Source organism: Danaus plexippus, chromosome 15 (assembly GCF_018135715.1).
Source record: "Danaus plexippus chromosome 15, MEX_DaPlex, whole genome shotgun sequence".
Lineage (NCBI taxonomy): Eukaryota > Metazoa > Arthropoda > Insecta > Lepidoptera > Nymphalidae > Danaus > Danaus plexippus.
Window position 1 is genome coordinate 5,633,949 of NC_083547.1, and position 21,663 is coordinate 5,655,611.

The window sequence follows — 21,663 nt, forward strand, 5'->3', positions numbered from 1 at the left end:
AAACTTGTAAAGAAATTTAAAAAAAAATCTATATAAAATATCCTTATTTCATCCGATTAAATTAATAATAACTGAAGCAACGTAATAAAGATTTTTAAAAATAATTGAAATTAATAAGTTTAAATGCCTACATTGGTTTTTTGTAATGCAGATATATGTACTGTATTTTTATCGACTTTGTTATGCAGTTACTGAAATTTGTTTAGTTGCCACTTTTTAATTTTGCAAAAAGTTATATGTTCACATAAAATTTTATTTTAATAATCCTAAAGATGAACGTTAATTGCAATTCCTTTTTTTTAAACCCTGTAGTATTTTAAATAAATATTAATTCCTATATTTACTTAATCAAATAAGTATCTATTGGTACTGTGTGATTCAAACACTATTAATTCGGACAGCTCTACGAACTGTCAAAAATGTTGATGGACATTGGACATGTTATTTTACTGTCATGCAGTGTGAAACATAAATAAAGCGTATTAGTTTTCAATAAATCATGACTTAACACTCAAGTCTTTAACTGTTAAAATGAAATAATATAATTAAAAACGTAACTGCCATTTATATATTTCTTTTTAATTAATGACATTATGGATGGTTTAATTCACGCGGCATTGGAAGCAGAGGTAACTCACTAAATAATTTTACAAATTATGATTGCCTTTATTTACCAATAATGTATAATAATTATTATTTTATTTGTTTATTAAACGTTTTCAGGTAATACTTAACCGGGCTAAACATGTGAATACAAAGCTAACAAATTTTGACAGTAGTGTCTCAGATCATAAAATGACTTGGACCCAAGAAAAGATGCACCTAGCGGAAACTGTTGATGAATCAAGGATGAAGTTTCAGAAAAATTCTGTCAGTGGTTCAGCAAAAACTGCAGAAAAATTTGATTTATTTAAGAAATTACATGAATTGTACAACGAGTTAAGTAGAGATGAAACTTCACAAGCAAACTATGTAAGTATTCAAGCACAGAATAGAAGCAAACATACATGAATTTATTATTTATAATCAATCAACTCTTTGTAAATAATTTTATAACAAATTTCTTAACACACATCGATGTGAATGTTACAAATTTTATTTAATTATACATCCTTGTTATATATCACCGAAATTATTGTATAATAATTCAATATATATATGCCAATAAGTCAATATATATATTGCCAAACATTAAATTTAATTCATATCTAATTTTACTATTATATTTAAAAATTAATCATTGCTCTCAATAAGCAATTGCGAAATATATAATGAACTGAATCTTTACATAAGTACATATGTTACAGACGTTATTATGTTGTCTATATATAATTGTTTTTTTAAGTGTTGAAAACTTTTGTGACAAAAATTGATTATAAAAAATTTTATGTATTTGATATTGCCTCAGATAAATCGATTAACAGGAAAAGGATTTAATGACCAAATTAAAGGCTAGTTGAAAAACAGTAACTATAGATTGGATATCAAATATGTAAAATTATTGTTGCTCTATCAATCATTGCTTATACTACAATAATTACAATATATGTCATGTGATTTAATTTATTTATATTAGTTTTTATAATGCAAATACTATTTTTATTACTTCTTTTGGAAGTATTTTTAAAAATGACAAATTAATTGTTAGAACATGTATATCCTAATCACATAAACATTGGATTTCAGCAAGGGCTAAAGACGACATCATATTTATTGGAAAAGTTGTTAGCAACCTACAACCTTAATACATTAATAATTAATTTATATCCTGGTAACAAGGGTTACTCTCTGTCCCTTAAGATAAATGGAACTGCTCAGAACATAAACCCACCGGATGCAAATGTAAGCTTATTTGATATTTATTAAGTGTTTGCTGATTGCATATTTTTTTTAAACTACACATTGATGAAGTTTGATATTATACAATTATACAAAAGAACATGAATATACTATAATCTTAATTCTTTCTTAAGATTAATCTTAAATCTTAATTCTATATTTAACTCATTTTGTTATATTTATTGTTATATTAGAGGAACTTGGAAATATAAAAAATATTCTTTATTATTTTGGCTGCTTGTAATTTCTTATGTTGATATTTTTTTCTTTAACCTAATTCTTTATTATTATTTTATCTATTATTTTTTGACTTTTAATTAAAATTTGTTTTTATTAAGTCAAACAATGTCAAACCATTGTGTTGGTTAGGTGACTGGTGTAAGTTGTAATGGACATTGTTTATCCTATTAGTTGCGACAGAGTTAGTTCCCAAATAATACTATCCAAATTTATTGTACACTAAATATAGAGAAAAAAGGTTCAATGGACAAGAGTTCGGAAAAAGTGTCTAAAGTTTTATTATAAGGTAAAAAAATGGTACTTCATAAAATTAAATAAATATGCTATAAAAAGTTTGTCAGAAGACAGCACTATGGTAATAGCAGACTTAAGTTTTACTCACTATAATAGACTTGTTGAGGAAAAATTTGGCCCATTGTGGTTAAAAAAGTTACTGAAATCAGAATTGTAATGACATAAGCTTTGAAAATAGTTTGATTGAAAAATTTTAGTGCAAGCTAATTGGTTTAGGACAAATATAAGGATTTTATTGATTATATATAATCACGCATTACTCCTTACAGTTTGACTTGATACTGTGCTTATGAAGAAAGTGCTAGGTAAAAACTCATTATGATTTAGACACTAACTCACTCACATTATCTTATATATTAACTTTTTGACTGCATCGTCTTTTTAAATATGGATAATATTTATTTTACACATTTTTTGTATTACTGTACAATTGTGTTGTAGAGGCCTTTGCTCAGTTGTGGGCTCCTACAGCCTGATGATGATGATGATGATGATGATGATGTGTTGTAATATTAATTTTATTTTTTATGTTCCTTTAAATTGTCTTCAAGTGTATATATGTTATTAAAGAATTTGTAGTCTTACTTACTTAGTCTTTACTAATTTAAAAATGTTTTAGGCATCATCAAGTCAAGAAGAAACTTTAATAGAAACTCCTCGTTGGCCATATGAAGAAGAAGAGTTATTAAGTTATATAGATAATGAAGAATTGCCCGTAGTCTTGTTAGATCTCCTTGAGTCCGAACACTCGTGTTTATTCTACTCTGGCTGCATCATAGCTCAGATAAGAGATTATAGGCAAGCATATCCAAACTTTGTCTGTGATACACACCATGTGCTCTTAAGGCCCACAAACCAGGTGAATGGAATTTATTTGATTTAAAAATAATAACAAAGAAAATTTTTAATTTATAATAGGATTAGTATTGCATAGAAATTTTATGCTTCCTTTACATTATCTTCATTATAAATGTATATTAACTATAATAAGATGTATTGGACATCTGAATATATAATTATCATTAAATAAATAAATGTAATATGTGTTTGTAAACATTACAGAGTATAATAACGGATGCGATGTGTATCGGTCGAAGCGGTTGGGCGGGTGAAGAGCGGGGGGCTTTGGAGGCTGTCGAGGCAGCGTTAGTGCACGCGGCCGCGCCCCCGCTGTGTCTAGAGCCTCGGCCGGCGGTCGGTCTGCTAGCGGCCAGGCTTCATGCTGCCCCAAGACTGTTTAATACACCGAGGATACGACGTCAGGCTCGGAGATTTTCACAGGTAGGCTTATAAATTTATATATTCTTATAAATTTGTATAAGCATTCCTATTTTAGTTTAATAATAATTAATAATTATTAAGATTGAGACTTTTTTATGCTATATATATATATATATATATATATATATATAATAGTTACTGACAATATCTAAATGGGAATTAGAAATTGGTAGAGATTGAGACATAAACCTAAATAGTTTATTGTTTGTCGGTCTTTCTAAAAAGTAGTTTTTTCAAAAATTACACTAACAACATATTTTTATTTTATATTTATACCAATTGATATCAATTTTATAAAAACAAAAATTATAGTGTCTCACATATCTCTTGACAATGTTTTGGGATTAGAAAATAAATAGCACTAACCATTAACTTTTAATTAATACATATTATTTTATAAAAATATTAAGTTTTGTGGAAATAATCACTAAAATACATCATACATTTATAATGTGTTATAGTCGTTATTATACAATATCTCATGCGAGATAACCAGATATTAATGTGAATATATTCTTGTAGGTGTCGGTTAATAGAAAAAGGAAATTGGACCAGTTCACTCATTATCATGGTCTGGAGTTGTTGGAGTTAATACACCGTCAGAGAGCGAAAAACAGCCGCCAAACTGTTCCACACACACGGTTAACATCGAAATTCCCAAAGAAACCACCGGAGGTAATTAACTATACATAATATTTTCATTAAATTAATTCTCCATACTGATAATTAAAAATAACAGTTTTTTATTAACATATTGTTGAACTTTGGTATTAATAAACATAATTTTTTTTTAATTATTACCATTGCATATATGTATCTTTATGCGAGTGTTGAAAAATAATAATAAAAAATAAATTCAAAGTAATTTTTAAGTCATACATTGTTCTGATACATCAATATGATTCAGATGTATGTTTAAATAATATCTTAATACTATTTTCAGGTGTTCAAACCTATAGAACCTCCAAAAATGGATCCGTTGCCGCTCGCGTTACCGTCTGAACCGAACGCCCCGTTACGGTTGGCCCGCGCCTATGAGCGTCCACGCCCCACACCGGACTGCCAGCCTCAGTTGGTGGAAGAGTACATCCTGGAAACTGAGAAGAGCTCCCCGCACGCCGGAGCTGGTTTCTTCCACATCAAACTGTCTATACTACAGAGGCCATCCGACCAAGAGTTCCTTGGTGAATTGTATGTTGATAGAGATCACGTGGAAGGTGAAAGAAATGGAGCAGCCTGTAGATTCTCATTAGGTAAATATAATGTGTTACATAACAAGCTTCTCTATTCATTTGTAATCTACATAACGGTTCAAGATGTATGAGTATAAAAGGAAGTCTTATATGCAAATGAAAAATGCTGTGTGATAAATAACAAATTTCTGTATTCAATATATAAATGACTTAGATAAGGTCACGGTCAGGTCAACGTTTGTGGTCATTTTATTGTGAAAATTCAATAGAAACTTTCTATTACACACATTATTAAAATCCTTATATAATTGTTCGTCTTAGGTTCGCGACTTCAAGCCAACAAATACATACAACAGTTCACAGAAATTTTCACAGAGGAAGGTAGAAAATCTGTTCGGATAAAGCATATTGTGCCCGGACAGTTACCGAGAGTTTCATTCACAGGAGGCATGAGAGATATGGTGAGTAATAAACTAATATATGGTTACAAAGATATAATTGTAAATGTGAAATTTACATATGTAATTATTTTTATAGCAAAGAACAGCACAAGCGAACAACTCCACAGTTCAGACTCATGCCACAACCGTGCCTGTTGTGTAAGTGTTTAATAAAAAGATAATTAAATTTGCAAATAAATAGAAATTAAGTGAAGAGAATTGTCTTATATTTATTATCTGTTCCAGAACCTCCGCCATAGCTGCTACACCCAATGCCCATTCAAACGCAAGACAGCTGCCTATACTGGTTCGTTAATAATTAATACATTTATATAGTATAAATTCTTATAAACGAACTATAATTTATTGCTACTATTATTAAACAGCAGGCACAATTGCAACAAGTTGGCAATGTTAACGTGACAGCCGTGGGCACTGTTGTGGGCAGTGTGGGCACGGTGGGCAACGTGGGCACAGTGGGCAGTGTGGGCAACGTCGGCACCGTGGGCACCGTTGGCAACGTGGTAAATGTTGGCCCTGCGACCGGTGTAACAGAAGCATTGAAACAGCAACCATCTCCAACAACACCCAGGCTTTCGCCACAGGTTATATTTCTTAAATAAATATAATATCGATATAATGAATATATTCCTAATAATAAGTGATTATCAATCAATGTATAGATTTAATTAACATTCTATTATATTCAAAGGCGTCAACGAATCAATTGCTAGCACAACAGCTCACTAATCCGCCGCAACCTCTCAACCCTCAGAAGATGCAATCAGCCATCATACACATACAGCATCCGTTGATGTCGTCTTCGGGAACATCACAGGTACATACCAAAGAAACAATTTTTTTCTACCGATTACTGTAGCCGCTATAAAGTATACTGTTTAATATATGTATTTATAAATATAGTAGTTTCAAATATTTTACGTATTTCCTAGGTTCAGAGTATACAGTATACAAATACAACGACCAATCAGCAGAAGACGACTATAACTAAAGCGAGGTCGACGAACCCAGCGATCAACGCACTCGTTACTAGTCTTATGAATTCAGCGCAACAGTTTCAGCAAGGTAAGCCCTGATAGAAGTTGTACATGTGTGATATCATTGTTGGGACAACAAGACGAGATAAATTTCGTAAACAGGACATGTTCTAAAGCTGTCATATAGTAATATATTTTGTTAGTTGTGAGAAATGATATCTACATCAAATACAATACCATTGCTTATCATACCTTCTTTAAATGTCCAAACTGATCGAAAATTGCATATATAACTTTTCATATAGATCATTGAAAAATAACTCGAAGAATCTTTTTACTATATCTCGTTCTTAGTTTTTATTATCTCAGCATAATTTTTCTTTGCCTTTAATATTAACGAATATGAATTATAATTTCAGCGGCAAGTCAAAATGCGGCTAAAGCGGTGGTGAGCACTTCAAGCAGTAACGCTACCATCCTGAATCTATTGAACAGCGCACCGGCTGCCATGACTCACGTCACCACCAGCGATAGCGACACACACAAGCTTCTGACCCGAACTGTTTCTATAGCGGGGGCTAGACTCATAGCTTCGACGAGCAGTCATACATTACCTACATATACACAACAGGTGAGATTGTATATATATATATATATATATATATATATATATATATATATATATAATATATGTTTAAAAAAAATCTTATTACTATTATAGGTTTTATAGCATATAAGAAAAATATTGGTGTGATGTATCTTTTGTATTTAAGCAGTTTTGACCTAAACATTTTAATAATGTTATTATATGTAACGAATGTACTTGGTTTCACAGTGACATACAGTTTCTGTGTTTTACTGTATCCCGTTTTACTTTTTTTTAAAGATATAAAAAAAATATTATTGTGCCTGAAGTCTCTCTGAGCGGAAGAAGTTATGATGGCATGAAAACAGGAAGGGGTTAGAAATTGATGTTTAAGGAATTTTTGGGTTTCTTTAAAACAAACTTTATTAACATCACTTACAAGTCACAATTGATTGCCTGCATGCGTTCATGCGGCACGAATTACCTCTAGCTCTGTCTCTTTTTATCCCCACCCTAGGAGCGTTAAACGTTTAACGCAACCTTGTCGTAAGTCGCATAAGAAGTTTCACTTCAAAAAGGTCACATATCTTATATAATTTGAATATACTATTAATATAATGATAATCTTATGGATACATTAATGTCTAAAGGTAATGACTGGTTACACACGTGAGAACGAGTCAACGAACGTGTCTAGTAGTGAGAGTGCTTTGCTAGAGAGGTTGATGGGTCCCGAGCCGTCCTCAACACCGCCGTCTCAGACGCCACAGACGGCACAACCACAGCCACAACCACAACCACAACCTGTCTGTCATTTGCAGGTATCTGGGCTAGACTTCTTTTGGAGCTCACTAAATATAACCAAAACTATTTAATGTATATAATAAAATAGTATCCGTAATCGTGACAAAATCGTTTTTTGTTAATATGTCTAAGTCTAAGTGAGACACGTGATAGGTTTTCCTAGGAAAAGTTGTTTTTTATTTATAATCTTGTTTTTAGGTTTGATATGTTATTTAGTTTATTGATTAAGAGTACAAAATACTATCACAAAATTTGTAATATAATTTTACTATTTTTTAACAGTTAAAATTAATGAGCGGATTATTTAACATTTTTACGGTATCCGCAACAAATATATTTGTATCTATTCATAAATCCAAAAATTTATCTCAGAGCGTCTTTGTCATAGAGGAAATGGTTAATTTAAGATTCTGCGGTAATTGTTCTGATGTCAATGTTCTGATGTCTGAGCTACATTCCTAAAAAGTTTCATCAAAATCGTGAAGTAGTTTGATAATTGTGTGAAAACCAAGAAAACATCCACATATCCCATACATTCTCACAGATTGTTGTATTTATAAAATATAATAAATTTATTAATAAGACTATTACTCGTCACTATTATAAGGATAACACTGTTTCTTCGTAAAGTTCTGATATAATTATCTCTAGAAGCTCAAAAGTTAGTCTGTTAAATAACCACACCATCAAATTTCCTTTTAAATAAGCAGCAAATAATCTCAATTTCTAACTATTAATATTTTATTCGATTTCAAGCTATACCTGAGTCCAATCATTCCCCAGCATATAAGCCTAAACACAATTGACACAATAATATAAATTTATTTCAGGGTCTAAGTTTAACATCGCTTCAGGGCCTACAGAGTATCCAGGGGTTGCAAAACGTTCAAGTACAGATACCTGGTCTGTCTGCGCCTATATCATTGTCACTGAACGTGTCAGGTGCACCCAGCGGGTTGTTGGTCTCAGTGCCGCCTACTACTTCTGTGGTACTCACAAATCAGCCTTCAGTGTTGTCATTGCCTATAGGTAGGTGCAAATATTTATTTTGTCACATATAAACATTTTCAGGCGTTGATTACGTTCAGATCGTCCCCACGAATACATAAGTGCTCGAATGACATAATTTTTCTGTATTTATAATTAACTACAATTTAATGAACCGTTATTTGCAGCGTGAGTCTGAATGAACCGATTATTTATTATAGTATATAAATTTATTATAATAACAATAAACTCGCCCAGCTCAACTGATGTCCGGCGGTGTGAAGGGTGGCGTCCGCAGTGGATCGGTTCAGGTGGTCCGAGCGCCGCGACCGGCGAGACTAGTCCGACCAACCCGGCCGTCGCTGCCAAATATTACAAACATCACCAATATCACTAACATGACGAACATACCATCCACTCCGGGTGAGATTTTTGTACTGATTTCTACGTACAATACACAATTTGTACCATAAACTCCATAATTCTTATTTAATTATGAATATCTTATAATAGCAAGTTAAAGGAAGATTGGTGTCACCAATATAACGAACAGAGTACCAAAGACTATCTTCTCCAGATGAGACTGCCGAGTGTAAATTTAACATATACCTCAATGTACCTCCAATATTTCAATCATTTTTGTCTATGTATTAGTGGTCAATATCCAATGAAATAATTTGTGTCAGGGTTTTTGTTACGGAACTTGGCCAATCATGATCAATAATTATGTCCAACACCGCTCTACCATAAGTGGGTGCAAAATCTACCACTTCTAGGTTTTCACAATATGTTAGAATTTTACATTACTATGGCAGAAGTATCAATCATTCACAAAAAAAAATATAAAGTGGCTGCTGGAATTAGTTTTTCCATAATATTTGACAAATCCTATTTTCTTAATACCCCTAAACCTATTTTAGAAGTCTCTAGGCCGATATCAGGTTATCGTTATCAACAGCTGGTATGTCTGCTTGTCTATGATCCTATAATAAATTAGTAATTCTGCCTGGTATTTCTTCCCTCCTAGATTTTCTTGGGTATTAACCATTAAATTGTGAATTTGTTAAATAATATATTTATATTAGGAAAAAATAGGAGAGAATTAAAAAAAAATCCTTTTTAATTTTCTTATAATCCAGTTAGTGCATTTGTTACTTTGCAAAACTCCTTGAAATTCTCCAACCCATCTACATAGTAAGTGAGGCATACCTTAACTAAAGGACATCTCTAAGACACTTCAATAAGAATAAACCTAAGGCTAGACGTATTCTAGCAAGATACAGCGTTCTTATCTATAACTGATGACTAATGTTTATTTTTTTTTAAATAATTTATTTATGTTTATAATATTTGTTCCAGGCACAACTCAGTTTATAACCCAGTCGCAGGGACAGAGTCAGGTGTTGAACGCCCACCAGGTGCGAAGAAAATCAAACCCTGACAGTTCATAGTAAATACCTACATACTGCCGACGTAGCAAATAAATTGTAAATAGCCATAAGTTTAGATAGAATTTGTATATTATTATAGAATTCTACGTGCAATAAGCTAGACTAGGGCAGTCAAATCGAAATTCAGTCAGGATATTAATTAATATTAAGTAATAATTTCCTTCGGACATTTACATATTCAATGCTTATGTTTTTATTTTTCTGTGTTTATCATGTATTTAATATTATTTCATAAAATATTACATAATCATGTCTATTTATGTCACAAATAATTAAAACATAATAATATTTTAATTCAATGACATTAACTAATTGGTATCATGATTCATGACATTCTAAATTATAAGTTGAAAAAAATAGAAATGATGAGCCGACGATAAGAAAGATTCGTATCTTGTAGATTAAGTTTTGTAAATACATTAGTTTTAGTTTTGTAAATAATATATGGAATGCCTTCAGATGATGGCCGTATAGTACTTAAAGGACTTAAATTTGTATGGGAAATTCGTATGAGTCGTCCCAATACAGTAATAGAGTCGACACTAAAATTGGTTTCTGTATTGAACATTACTCGTACAGTTAATAAAAAAAAAAAACTGTCAATAATATTAAGATGATAAAAGTACAATGTATAAAATTAATTGTATATATGTAATATAGTCTGTGCATCACAAAAAAATAAAAATAAATAATAGATGCTTATATATTAAGTTCTGCTATGTGTTCAGTTAGTAGGTATTCGACGGTACTGTAAAGAGTTACTTGTAAATGGGATTGATATAACAGATATATGTGATTATTTTGTTAACATCGAAAGTTTTATGTGTCCGTAAATTATAATAGTATTTGAACGTATAACTTGTATATAGTATTGTATTGTTGAATATTGAACAAAGAAATTGTTATTTCTATTGATATTATTTTTTAAAAGTCGAAGTCACAATGTTTTTTGCATGTATAGGTTGTGTTTGACAGATGATGCCATTCGTATGGGTTATTTTTTAACTCTATTGATACGTTTAAATTTAGTACATGCTGTTTCCTGTGGCTGCTGTTTAATGTGGAAAATTACATCAACACTTGTACGACCATCTCTGAATTCCTATAAATATCCACTTCAATCCGGTGCTAATTGATATAGTAATCGCTAGGTAGGTAGTTTACAAATAATTGTATCTATAAATTGGGGAATATGCATTTTTGATCTTAATTTCAATATAGTCAATTTTTTTTTACATTCAATCATTAAATCTGTTTCATTTATCGTATATTTTTTTCGAATAATAAGTAAGGTATGCGTTATAGCAGTTTATTTGAATGAATAAAAAGGTTGCATATTTCCTATAATGAAGACCATAACAATATCGGATTGTTTTGTACTGGGTTCTATTCGTATGGACATTTCGAAAGACGATGTCTCTCTTTTATCGATTTGATTGAAAACTAAGTCATTAGGAAATATAATTCTAATAATATTAGAATTATTCCAAACTTTTAAACTTAATTTCTCACTTTGTCTTTGGCTGTACTGATATGGGTCACATACTTCTAAATATGAACAGCCAAAAGAAGAAAGAAAAGAAAGAAGAAGTCTGCAAGGGCCCTAAGATTGTCTCCTTGAACACATTTTGTGCTATTCATTGGTTAGTAGATGAAAGAAATAATTGCAACTGATTAAAATTTATAAAAGATCAAACACAAAAGCTCTTGTACTGTGTCTTAAAACGTTCACACGCGACACGCTCAGTGCAATAACGAGGATTTAAATAATGTCAAAAATATGTTTCACTGTAATTCAATCATCTTGATACTTCTATTTCATTAAATAATTTTGTAATTTGCTTTTCTTGCTGTTACTTATATTTTTTTTATATATAACCATGAATTAGTTCCCAATTGTTATCATAATACAGAATGCTTACTTTCTGTTATCCTATTGTTGTCAATGTTGTCAGTCGCACAATGCTATTTGTACAGATATTCTCATATCTATATATCACTGATGTATTGAACACTTCTGTTTGGATCACTTCAGTATTGTTTAGTTTCTGTTATAATAAGTTGGCCACTGAGGGTAGTTCGATAATAGTGCGAATTGTTGATCTCATTTGTTTATGAACATGTAGCTCAATACCTAGGGGATTTTTTTTTATATTGTAAAATAACTCCTAAATTTATCCGTTTGTATATGTCTTAAAAAATTGTATATGTATATAAATTTAGATAAAGATTTTTTTTTTTTATACAAATAATACATTTTCGTGACTAACGTGTAAAGTTCCAGTGTCAGCTTTGTTTATTGTAGTACATTGTAAATATAAAGTAATTTGTTATAAGCAAAGTTACGCTTATGACTCTGTTTAATAAAATTTATATGGATGCGTTGACTTGGATTTATGTATAAATTGATATTGTAAATTAACTCGAGTCGTTGTTCCGAGATTGACGTAACGAACATGAATAAATAACTTTTACACAGCGCCTCTAATCATTTATCACGTGTACCTGGACTTGTCACTGCTGATATTTTATATAGGTAGGTTTTGTTTGAGACGAACACTTTTGTTGCTAGATGAATCCTCATTTAGTGTTATGATGGAGTTCTGTGCTCAATAAATAGTCTAGAAGTGAAAGGGACATGCGCTATGGCACCGAAAATCGTGATATATAAAAACCACTCTAATGCCCACGCACAAAATATGAATGTTTTATTCAGCAATAGTTGTAAGTCAATTTGCACGATAAGACCTAAGAGCCGGGAATTTTCATACTCTTGTTTAATTATCGTTACTATATAAACTGACAAGGTATTTAAATGAATAAAACTCGCGAAAGTCTTAGATGCTATCAACTGACAAGGGAATATTAACACGTCAATTATCGAGCTCGCTGCTAACAGCGGTAAGAGTTCGGACCCCTCTTTGATGAATGGATCCTCAAACGACAAGGTGCCCTCAACGCCGCCTGATGCAGTTTCTCTGAAGCTATTTTTCAATATCAGTATTTTATTTAGTCAACAACCAGAAATTATTAAATACACAGTTTCTTTACAATTGAAAAAATATTTTAATTATTTATTCGAAACAAATTGTGATATGCGAGTACTAAGCCCAGTTTTTTAAAATCTATTATCTATCTTCTACCTTAGTTTTTAAATAGTAAAAATTAAGATTTAAAAAAGTTTAACTGTCTTTATTCGGTTTGTATTAAAAAATCTTTTTCTTTTTGAAGCATGAACAATTGTTTATTCTTGTATTAAATAGGGACTACATATAATGGGGATTTCAAACAACACATTGATTTGGTTAAAAAAGTATGCTTTTTATTATTCTTTCAAATAGTTTTCATCTAAATTTTATAAGAACATTGGACACAATTGAAGCTTTTTACCGATAAATAAGTATAAATAATATTTCATATTCACATAGATCGTCTTATTTTATACATACATTACATTTATTTTATATCAGTCCTCTCAAAAGGTCCATTCTCTCCCTGCAAATTAAAATTTTATATTTACACAGCGATAGGGATTCGCATCTACCATACATACATACATCAACAATTAACAATTAATAGAGACTATTTACAAAATATATTTTACGAACACACTTACACAACCATCCGTCACCGTTCACACACACCAAGTTTACATTCATACGATTTGGCATATTGATGGCGACAAACACTAGCAGAGGTCATCCCAGGCGAGCCACCAGGGAGCGTGGCAGTCCTCACGCTTTCGTCGTCTGCGTTCAGCGCGGTCGGTCCGCTTCTTCACGAAGCGTACGTTATACGGATCCTCAGCGAGCTCTGGATAACGGGCCACGTCGTGGACATATTCGCCTTCATAGGCAGTCGCCGATCCCGCCTTCTGTATCTCTTCCAACTCTGCTGCCGACCAGTCCTGCGATCCGCCTAAACCAGCGCGTAGTGCCTCGCGTTCCCGATGCCAAGCCTTGCGTATTGCTGACGAGCGAGCGTGGTGCAGAAGACGTTGCCGTTCTCTCTCCGCGGTTGTACCGTAACGTAAATTAACAATACTAGTTTGACCATGAATCTTAACATCGGCGTAAGAATGACCTCCTTCGGCGACTTCATGGAATGTGACATTAAGCTTTCCTTGCATCCGTTTCAGTTGCTGTTTATCATCTGCTGCACGCCACGTATCTTCTTTGACAAAATAGAATACGTCTTGCTGATCACCATGAACCACAAAAGAAAATGGCAGTAAGTGAGATCTGTTAAACACGGACGTGTATACATCTCGATATATAGCGTTCGCTGAGGGTACTGTGTTAACCACAGCTCGTCCTCTAGAATTACGAGATATAAGTATACCACGTCCAAAAGGAGGTTCTGAATCGGAGCCGATACGTTTAGGTGCAAGATGTAGGGCGTCAGATTTTAAAGCAGACATTGCCGGAATAGAAAGACTTCGGAAATCAGCTATCCTTTTGTTCGACATATGGGATAAGAATCCAGATTCAATTGTAACAGTCGGTAGCAATGACATTGTAGAAGGTATTCCAGGACCTCCTTCCTCGGGTGCTGTTCCCCAAACTGGTCGGCCATGAGGTATGTTGGGCAATATAGAGCCTCCTGGTAGCTCATCTGGGTAGAGTTGAGGTGCCAAACTTCTTGTATCATATCCCAATAATTTAAGCCAGGATAAATGGTCTGCAACAATTAATCAAATATTAAAAAAAAGGTTCAAATTTATATTAATTTACATATATATATGTATAAGTACGTATAATAATTTATAGAGTTTATACCTGCTGGCTTTTTATTTTGGGGCCTCACATTTATTGGATCATTGCCATTAAATCTATATAAATGTAACTGTGTTGGGTTATGTATTCTTTCAACAAGATTTTCCCAAAGTGGAGACATCCATTGTCCAATAAGAGGGTCATAAACTTTACCATTTGCCATATGTACTAACGACGTTACTTTGTCTAATAATCCACCACAGTAATCTACAGGTAAATAAAGGTACGGGTTAGAATCGTATACGATATGTCCGTAAGGTGATCTCATGAGTTCCCGAATCCCTTCTCCGTATTGATTGAAAACCATTACTGGAGTTCCACATTGGTCAGTTGCTATATAATATTTGTGACGGGCAACCTGAAATATAAAAACACTGTTAGTTAAACTGAATGTCATTTGCGTTTTTAATTAAATATACCTTATTTCTTTACCTGTGTATAAATAAGGTGGCCTCTATCATCATAAACAAGTGTCATGAATCTATTTTCTCGAGGTGAATATATATGACTGACTTCGTGAGGTTTTTCCTTATTTGTATAGAAAAATTGAGTTACGTTTCCGAAATTGTCTTTCCTTGTAGATAACCTGCAAAAATATATCAAAAATTAATAATAAATAATTGTTTTGGAATAAAACTTTGCTCTTGATAACATACCTATCCAAATGATCGTAGTAGTATTTCACATCAAATCTTCCACGTTTAGTTGCTCTTATAAGTAATCCCTTCGCATTGTATTGGAAACGTTCTTCTCTAGCATTTTGTGAAACTAGTCCCCTGCTATCATAACGATATTGACCCTCTCCAAATTTAATAATGCGATCCATATCATTATATTCCATCGGAATAGTATTTCCTCTGTAAGTCAAGGAAAGCATATTTCCATTATCATCATATCTGAATCCCCACGGCTCTTGGGCTTCTACCCCAGTCAGTTGTCCGTCACAATCCCAAGTGTAATTCTTGACGTTGGTGTATGTATTAACACCTACATTTCTAGTATGTGTTCTTGTTTGAGATATGCGACCATGTCTGTCATATGCAAATTCCATTCTGAACACTTCCATTCTATGAATATTTACTGTTATCTCCCTTTCAAGAAACTGTTCATTCAATATACGAGAAAACATAGCGATACCGTCATACACTGAGGCTTCATTCCATTTTTGTTTAGAAACAGTAAATTGACCTAGAACATCTGGAGCGCCTGTCTTGCTGTTATAAATGATGTGATGAGGAATAAGTGTTTGACCACCGATGCGACCTTGAACTGCTATGGTTCTGTAGTTATTATCATACTCGTATAGTATTTTTGCGTTACTCAGTCCAGTTTTTGCACCATAGTCAATACGCTCTTCTACAAGCAAACCACCTATATATGTTGACTCCCAACGATAATCAACATCACGATCCACATGGAGGATTTCTGACGGTAGCCCACTGTTCTCTGAATAGTGAATTTGAGTTTGTCCGTCACCATGAACTACTTCGGATATTTTATTGGTTGTAAAGTATCTGTATATAATTCTGCACCATCCCCTGGGAATACAGTTTGTAGGAGTTCTCCAGTATGTGAGTAATGTTGCAAGTATTTCCTTGGGGAGCCAGGAGGTGTATACGTTACTCGCAAAAATCCAATGGATGGTTGGACACTAAACGAATGATTTGTACCGGACGGTAATATGACATGAGTAAAACCGCCATCGCTGTCATATTTGTATTTAAAACTCCTTTGACTTGCTAATGTAATCTTAGAAACTAAATTACCTTCGTTGTAATAAATGAATTTGGTACCATCCTGAGGACTTGTAATCTCTGAGAGCATTCCATGAGGATCATAGCTATAAGTTTCCTCAGTTACACCCCACTTCCAACCATTTATTCTGTAGAATCTGTCATAGGAGATATTGAGAGGTACGCCGGCACCGTGAGGTGTGAATGATAATGGCAAACCAGCAACATCGTAAGCAATGGTAAATAATGGAATCCGATCTGCATTGAAAAACGTCTCTCTACTCTTGAATTGATCAAATTCTATAATCAGAACTCTCGAGTCGTTTACCCAAATTTCACGATTAGTGTTTGCTGTGGGTTCCTTACATCTCCTACAAGAGTATATAATGAGTACATATTGTTTATTAAATTGTCTCCAAAAGTCGTTGTTTGGTGCGACCACATGTGTAACATTTCAGCTTCAATTGGCAAAGCTGCCTCGAGAAGGGGATGTTTTGAAGCCGCTATGCTTTCAAATTTCCCTGACCATGGTGTATCAATGATCAAGGAGTTATTAGTAAAAATGCGACCTTCTGTAATTTGTTTTCCGTTATTTATAGTGATTTGTTTGAAGGATTGTCCGTGTAATACATATTCACATTTTTTCGCTACACCAACTGGAATGGTACTAGTTGGATTGGCTACTGTGACGGCCAGTCCGTAATTCTTTGCGAGACCTGAAGTTATATGCACTTGCTCTCCCGACGGCATAATGATCCTTATTACTCGTCCTAATTCATCATAATTATAAATAACTGTATCACTTGCCTGGAATTAATAAAAAATATATTAGCAAAAAATTTACAAATGAAGATGGGAATTCATTATAATTATTAGTTTAGTACCAATTGAATACTCACTCCTGATCGACTATTAAGTAGTCCTGTATTTGCGTCGTAATCCATTTCTATTTCTGAAGTACCTTTCTCAGTTATCTTTGTCAAGTAGCCAATTCCTGATATTTTCAATTCAAGTTTATGATCTTGCGTGTTTTCGATCGAGCTCACAATATTACTGTAATCTCTTAGCAATTGTATTTTGTTTCCAGATGCATCCGTCACCGTAGATAATTTACCGAAACTTGTGTTTTTAGAGTACAGGAATGAATATCTGGTTTTACCAGATGTTAAATCTTTCGTAGTTATATGTTGACCGTAACGATTGAATACATAAACTTCTGAAGTTGGTGGATACGGTATTCTGAATTCACCATTTTCATCATGTGTTGGTAAATAATGTTTTAGTGCCAAAATATGCAAAGAACCTGCAGAGTACATACATCTTTAATATAGCTAAACAATAACAATATATGTGATTTTATGTTTTTTTACAATGTCTTCATTATTATGAATGGATAAAAAGGCAGACATAAAATTTTTATGAATTATTACTTTACCTTGATCAACGACATTAAGAACACCGTCCGGGGTTACAGCTAGGGCAGATATTGTTTGGAATTTTGCGTTCGAGGACAACAATGTTTCAGTATTGGTTGGTGGTTCATCGCCAGCTGCAACACTTAATCTACAAGGACATCCTCCGACGTCCTCACGATTGTTTGTAGGTATAATAGTTGCTGAATTCGATGTATTACATTCACAGCTAAGTTCTTTCATATTCTCTTGTAATTTTCCGGCAAAATGTAAAATTTTACCAGAGGGATCGATCGTTTTTATGGTGTTGGTCTTTTTAGAATCTGACTCTGCAATATAAAGTATACCGCTAGGAGCGAAAGCGATGGCCTGAATAGTCCCAAGTGTAGAATCTTCCCTAATATCTCCATTAGTTCTATTAGTAGGTTTAGCAATCGGTTTGCCATCACTTCCAAGACGACAATGTGATGGTTGTCCAGCAACTACTTTAATTTTCATATCAACTGTTAATTTTAATATAATTCTGTCATCTATGAAATACAGTGAACCATCTAGTGGCGATAAAGCTACACCAGTAGGCCACTGTAGTTGGGCTTCGTAGGGTTGAATTGCTCCTCGGCAAGGAACAGGTGACCAGTGATTGTGATGTCCGTGATGACCAACAAGTGTATGAATTATACCATTTGGATCAACGGCACGAATATTGGTTCCATCTGCGATGTACATAGTTCTATCTGCTGCTATAGCAAGACCTACAAATTTTATAACATTGATAAGAGTCTTTATACTAATACGATACTTTGTTCTACAAATCATACAATACCTTTAGGGTGGGCCAACTTTGCTTTTATAGCAGGTCCTTCGTCACCACAATTAGAGTCATCACCAGGTACACAACGGTCCCCATTGCCAACAACAGCTTCTGAATTTGCTGCTGGATCACGTACTTTATCTAATACCAGTACTCTTCTAACTTGATGTCTTTCTGAATCTGATATGTAAAGATACCCATCCGCTGGAGATATGCAGATGTAATATTGATATGCAACTTGTGTCGTTCTACAATAAAAAAATAATAATATGTCAATTTGTTGTTTTGTAGTAATTAAATTTTCCAATCCATATACTAATATTTTTTTATGAGTAAATAGTACATACTCTAATTGTAAAACAGTTGTAACCATTCCTTCTGGAGTAATACGACGAACAAGATTAAAATCTCCAACATATAGTGATCCATCGGGTCCAGAAGTAAGAGCTGTTGGTGTAAGAAGTCGGGAATCTGCAGCTTTACCATTGCAATGATCAGGGCAGTTAAGGGGCCTTTGCAAACCAGTTCCCATTACCACCTAAAAATATGAGATTTGTAGGTTTATTTTATTTGTTAAATATTTAAAATAATTACAAAGATATAAAAATTGGTATATCTTTTAATTAACCTGAACTGTTCTTGGGTATTGCTTTAAATGTAATAGAGCTCCATCTCCCTTTTGTAGAATGCCTTCATGGAAGTTGTAATGATGATGAATGTCCAAGCCCCATCCTCCAATATCAGAAATATCCACATCGAAGCCGGATAGAGTTGCAGTTTGCGTTTCCCAAACAATTGACAAACATGTTGTGTATTCATAGCCAATTGATATTTTTGCTTGAGCTTGGCCGTAAACCTAAGAAAACGAAAAAAGAGTTTATAAAACCTTTATAAGAAACTTAAAAGTATAAAACTAAAAAAGGTAAGAGCCCATACTTTCTGTTTATATACATTGCGCTTGTTCCACGCAAACACGTGAGTGAGATCGGGGTCCGCTTCATAGGTGTGAGTGTGTAAAGAACCCTCGATGTCCACTCGAACGTGTACTCGAATGAGGAACGCGGGCACCTCTCGTCTCGTCAGTTGAATATGTACGCAAGACAAGTAGCCAGCCGCTTGTGACGAGCGATAGGTGAGTTTGACTGATGACCCTGGTATTCCGATTGACTCGCTAACGATCTGGTAAGTTAATAAATACGTTATCTGTACATCAGATCACAGAATATATTGGTTAAATTTATAAATAACAAGAACGAGTATTTGTTTCATTAAAACTTTTTATTTTAAATAAATGTAAGGTTATATTAAAAAAATATTGTTATCACATTAGTTTTGTTTAAATATAAGAACATATTAAAGACAATGATTTGAATATATTTTGCCATTAAAAAAATCGAAATTTAACTACATTTATGACAATCGAGGACTTTTTATATATTAATACTATGATACATACCTGAGCTTCAGGATATATGACAGTAGAGGTTGTTGGCGAAGAAGCAGCTGGTGCTGCCAGAGCTGGCATAGCCACAACCTCAGGTCTTAGACGTTCGTGATCATGAGCAGTGCATGGGGGCATATCTGCCTCCCACCATTGTGGCATTGGAGACCAGTCTAGACCGACTGGGGCTCTGAAATTATTATAATTTTATATAACCAAATCGACTTAACTTATTTCGTTTATTTCGTTTGTTTGAAAACAAAAGTAAAGATAATCATAGCATTTATTTCTCATGTTGTTGAAGATTGTTAAATAAAATGTGAAGATTAAATATGGAGTAAATTTATTTTATTTAAAGCTAATTCAAAGAAGAGTGACTACTTTGAATTTAATTTGAACATAAATAATGAAGAATATTCAATATTTGTAAACGTAATTTTCTATTGAAATTTAATCTATTTATCAGGATTTACGATATTTAGTACCTAAAGTTTCAACGGCGTAGCCTGTAATTTAATTACCTCGAATATTCAAGATCAAAAACAATGTTCAAGCAAATTAGTTAACCAAGAATTTAATTATTTTGTGAGACTTAACTAGTAATCCGAGATAATAAAGGCTAATGACTTTCTTTTGCGGTAAATCTTACCTAGGTGTGGGTACTTTAATGTTATCATCACTGAGTTCCATTTGGACGGGCGGGAGTACAACTATCTGGTTCCATGGCACGAAGACGGTTTTCCTAAGAGGCTTGAATGGGGATCGCTGGAACTGGAGAGTAACCGCGCCACCACCGTTCACCAAAACGTCGAACCTTTACCAAATTGAATGGTTTTATAAATGTACAATGTAATTTTTATGTAAATGGAATGTCAAATGGAATTATTACTTTAACTTTCGACGTATTGCGTATTACTAATTGTATTAGTGTTATAGGTTTAAAGATGATGTGTGCATGTGTTGCATCGTGGCTCTCAAATAGATAAATAGATAATCAGAATTCGTTGGGTCTCATTTCATTTATAGCCCGTTTCCATGAAGGGGTCTTTAATTTAATATTATATTATTTATTTATGAAATTACGAGTATGTAACGCATTTTTTCCGTATTATTGCCCGATTAAAAGCATCCCTCGTGCCAGCACATTTATTAAATGAGAATTAATGTGTAGGGTTGTGTTAAAATTTAATACATTTTAGTTATATTACAAACAATGTTAAAAATCATTTCTTTTTTATAAAAGCAGTGTTAACAAATGTTAACAAAGAAATGAAATGAAAATTATATACTCGATAAGTATATAAAGTTTTTTCGTAATCTTTTAAAAATCTTGATTTTTCTAGTTTTATATATGTTCTTTACGGAAATATGTAGAAAT

General features: G+C 33.1%; 2 protein-coding genes across 2 annotated transcripts in view; one reads left to right on the forward strand and one right to left on the reverse strand.

Moving 5' to 3' along the window:
• The first annotated feature begins 449 nt into the window (after positions 1–449).
• On the forward strand, positions 450–12,591 carry LOC116766449 (transcription factor SPT20 homolog). The gene is made up of 18 exons (XM_032656290.2): positions 450–629; positions 724–972; positions 1,687–1,842; positions 2,993–3,232; positions 3,436–3,654; positions 4,177–4,329; positions 4,598–4,907; positions 5,169–5,308; positions 5,385–5,446; positions 5,534–5,594; positions 5,674–5,892; positions 6,000–6,125; positions 6,241–6,373; positions 6,705–6,916; positions 7,522–7,692; positions 8,506–8,704; positions 8,921–9,085; positions 10,022–12,591. Exons 1-18 carry the CDS (start codon positions 594–596, stop codon positions 10,111–10,113), a joined length of 2,943 nt encoding a protein of 980 aa, XP_032512181.2. The 5' UTR covers positions 450–593; the 3' UTR covers positions 10,114–12,591.
• An 818-nt stretch (positions 12,592–13,409) lies between these two features.
• Positions 13,410–21,663, reverse strand: part of LOC116766179 (teneurin-a) — a 48,865-nt gene continuing 40,611 nt past the window's right edge. Inside the window, 14 exon segments of the mRNA XM_061522766.1 lie at positions 13,410–14,793; positions 14,892–15,246; positions 15,321–15,474; positions 15,545–16,418; positions 16,421–16,966; positions 16,969–17,428; positions 17,521–17,924; positions 18,057–18,785; positions 18,857–19,092; positions 19,192–19,382; positions 19,473–19,700; positions 19,781–20,023; positions 20,301–20,475; positions 20,935–21,099. Of these exon segments, the coding sequence (XP_061378750.1) occupies positions 13,802–14,793; positions 14,892–15,246; positions 15,321–15,474; positions 15,545–16,418; positions 16,421–16,966; positions 16,969–17,428; positions 17,521–17,924; positions 18,057–18,785; positions 18,857–19,092; positions 19,192–19,382; positions 19,473–19,700; positions 19,781–20,023; positions 20,301–20,475; positions 20,935–21,099 (5,752 nt within the window). The 3' untranslated portion in view covers positions 13,410–13,801.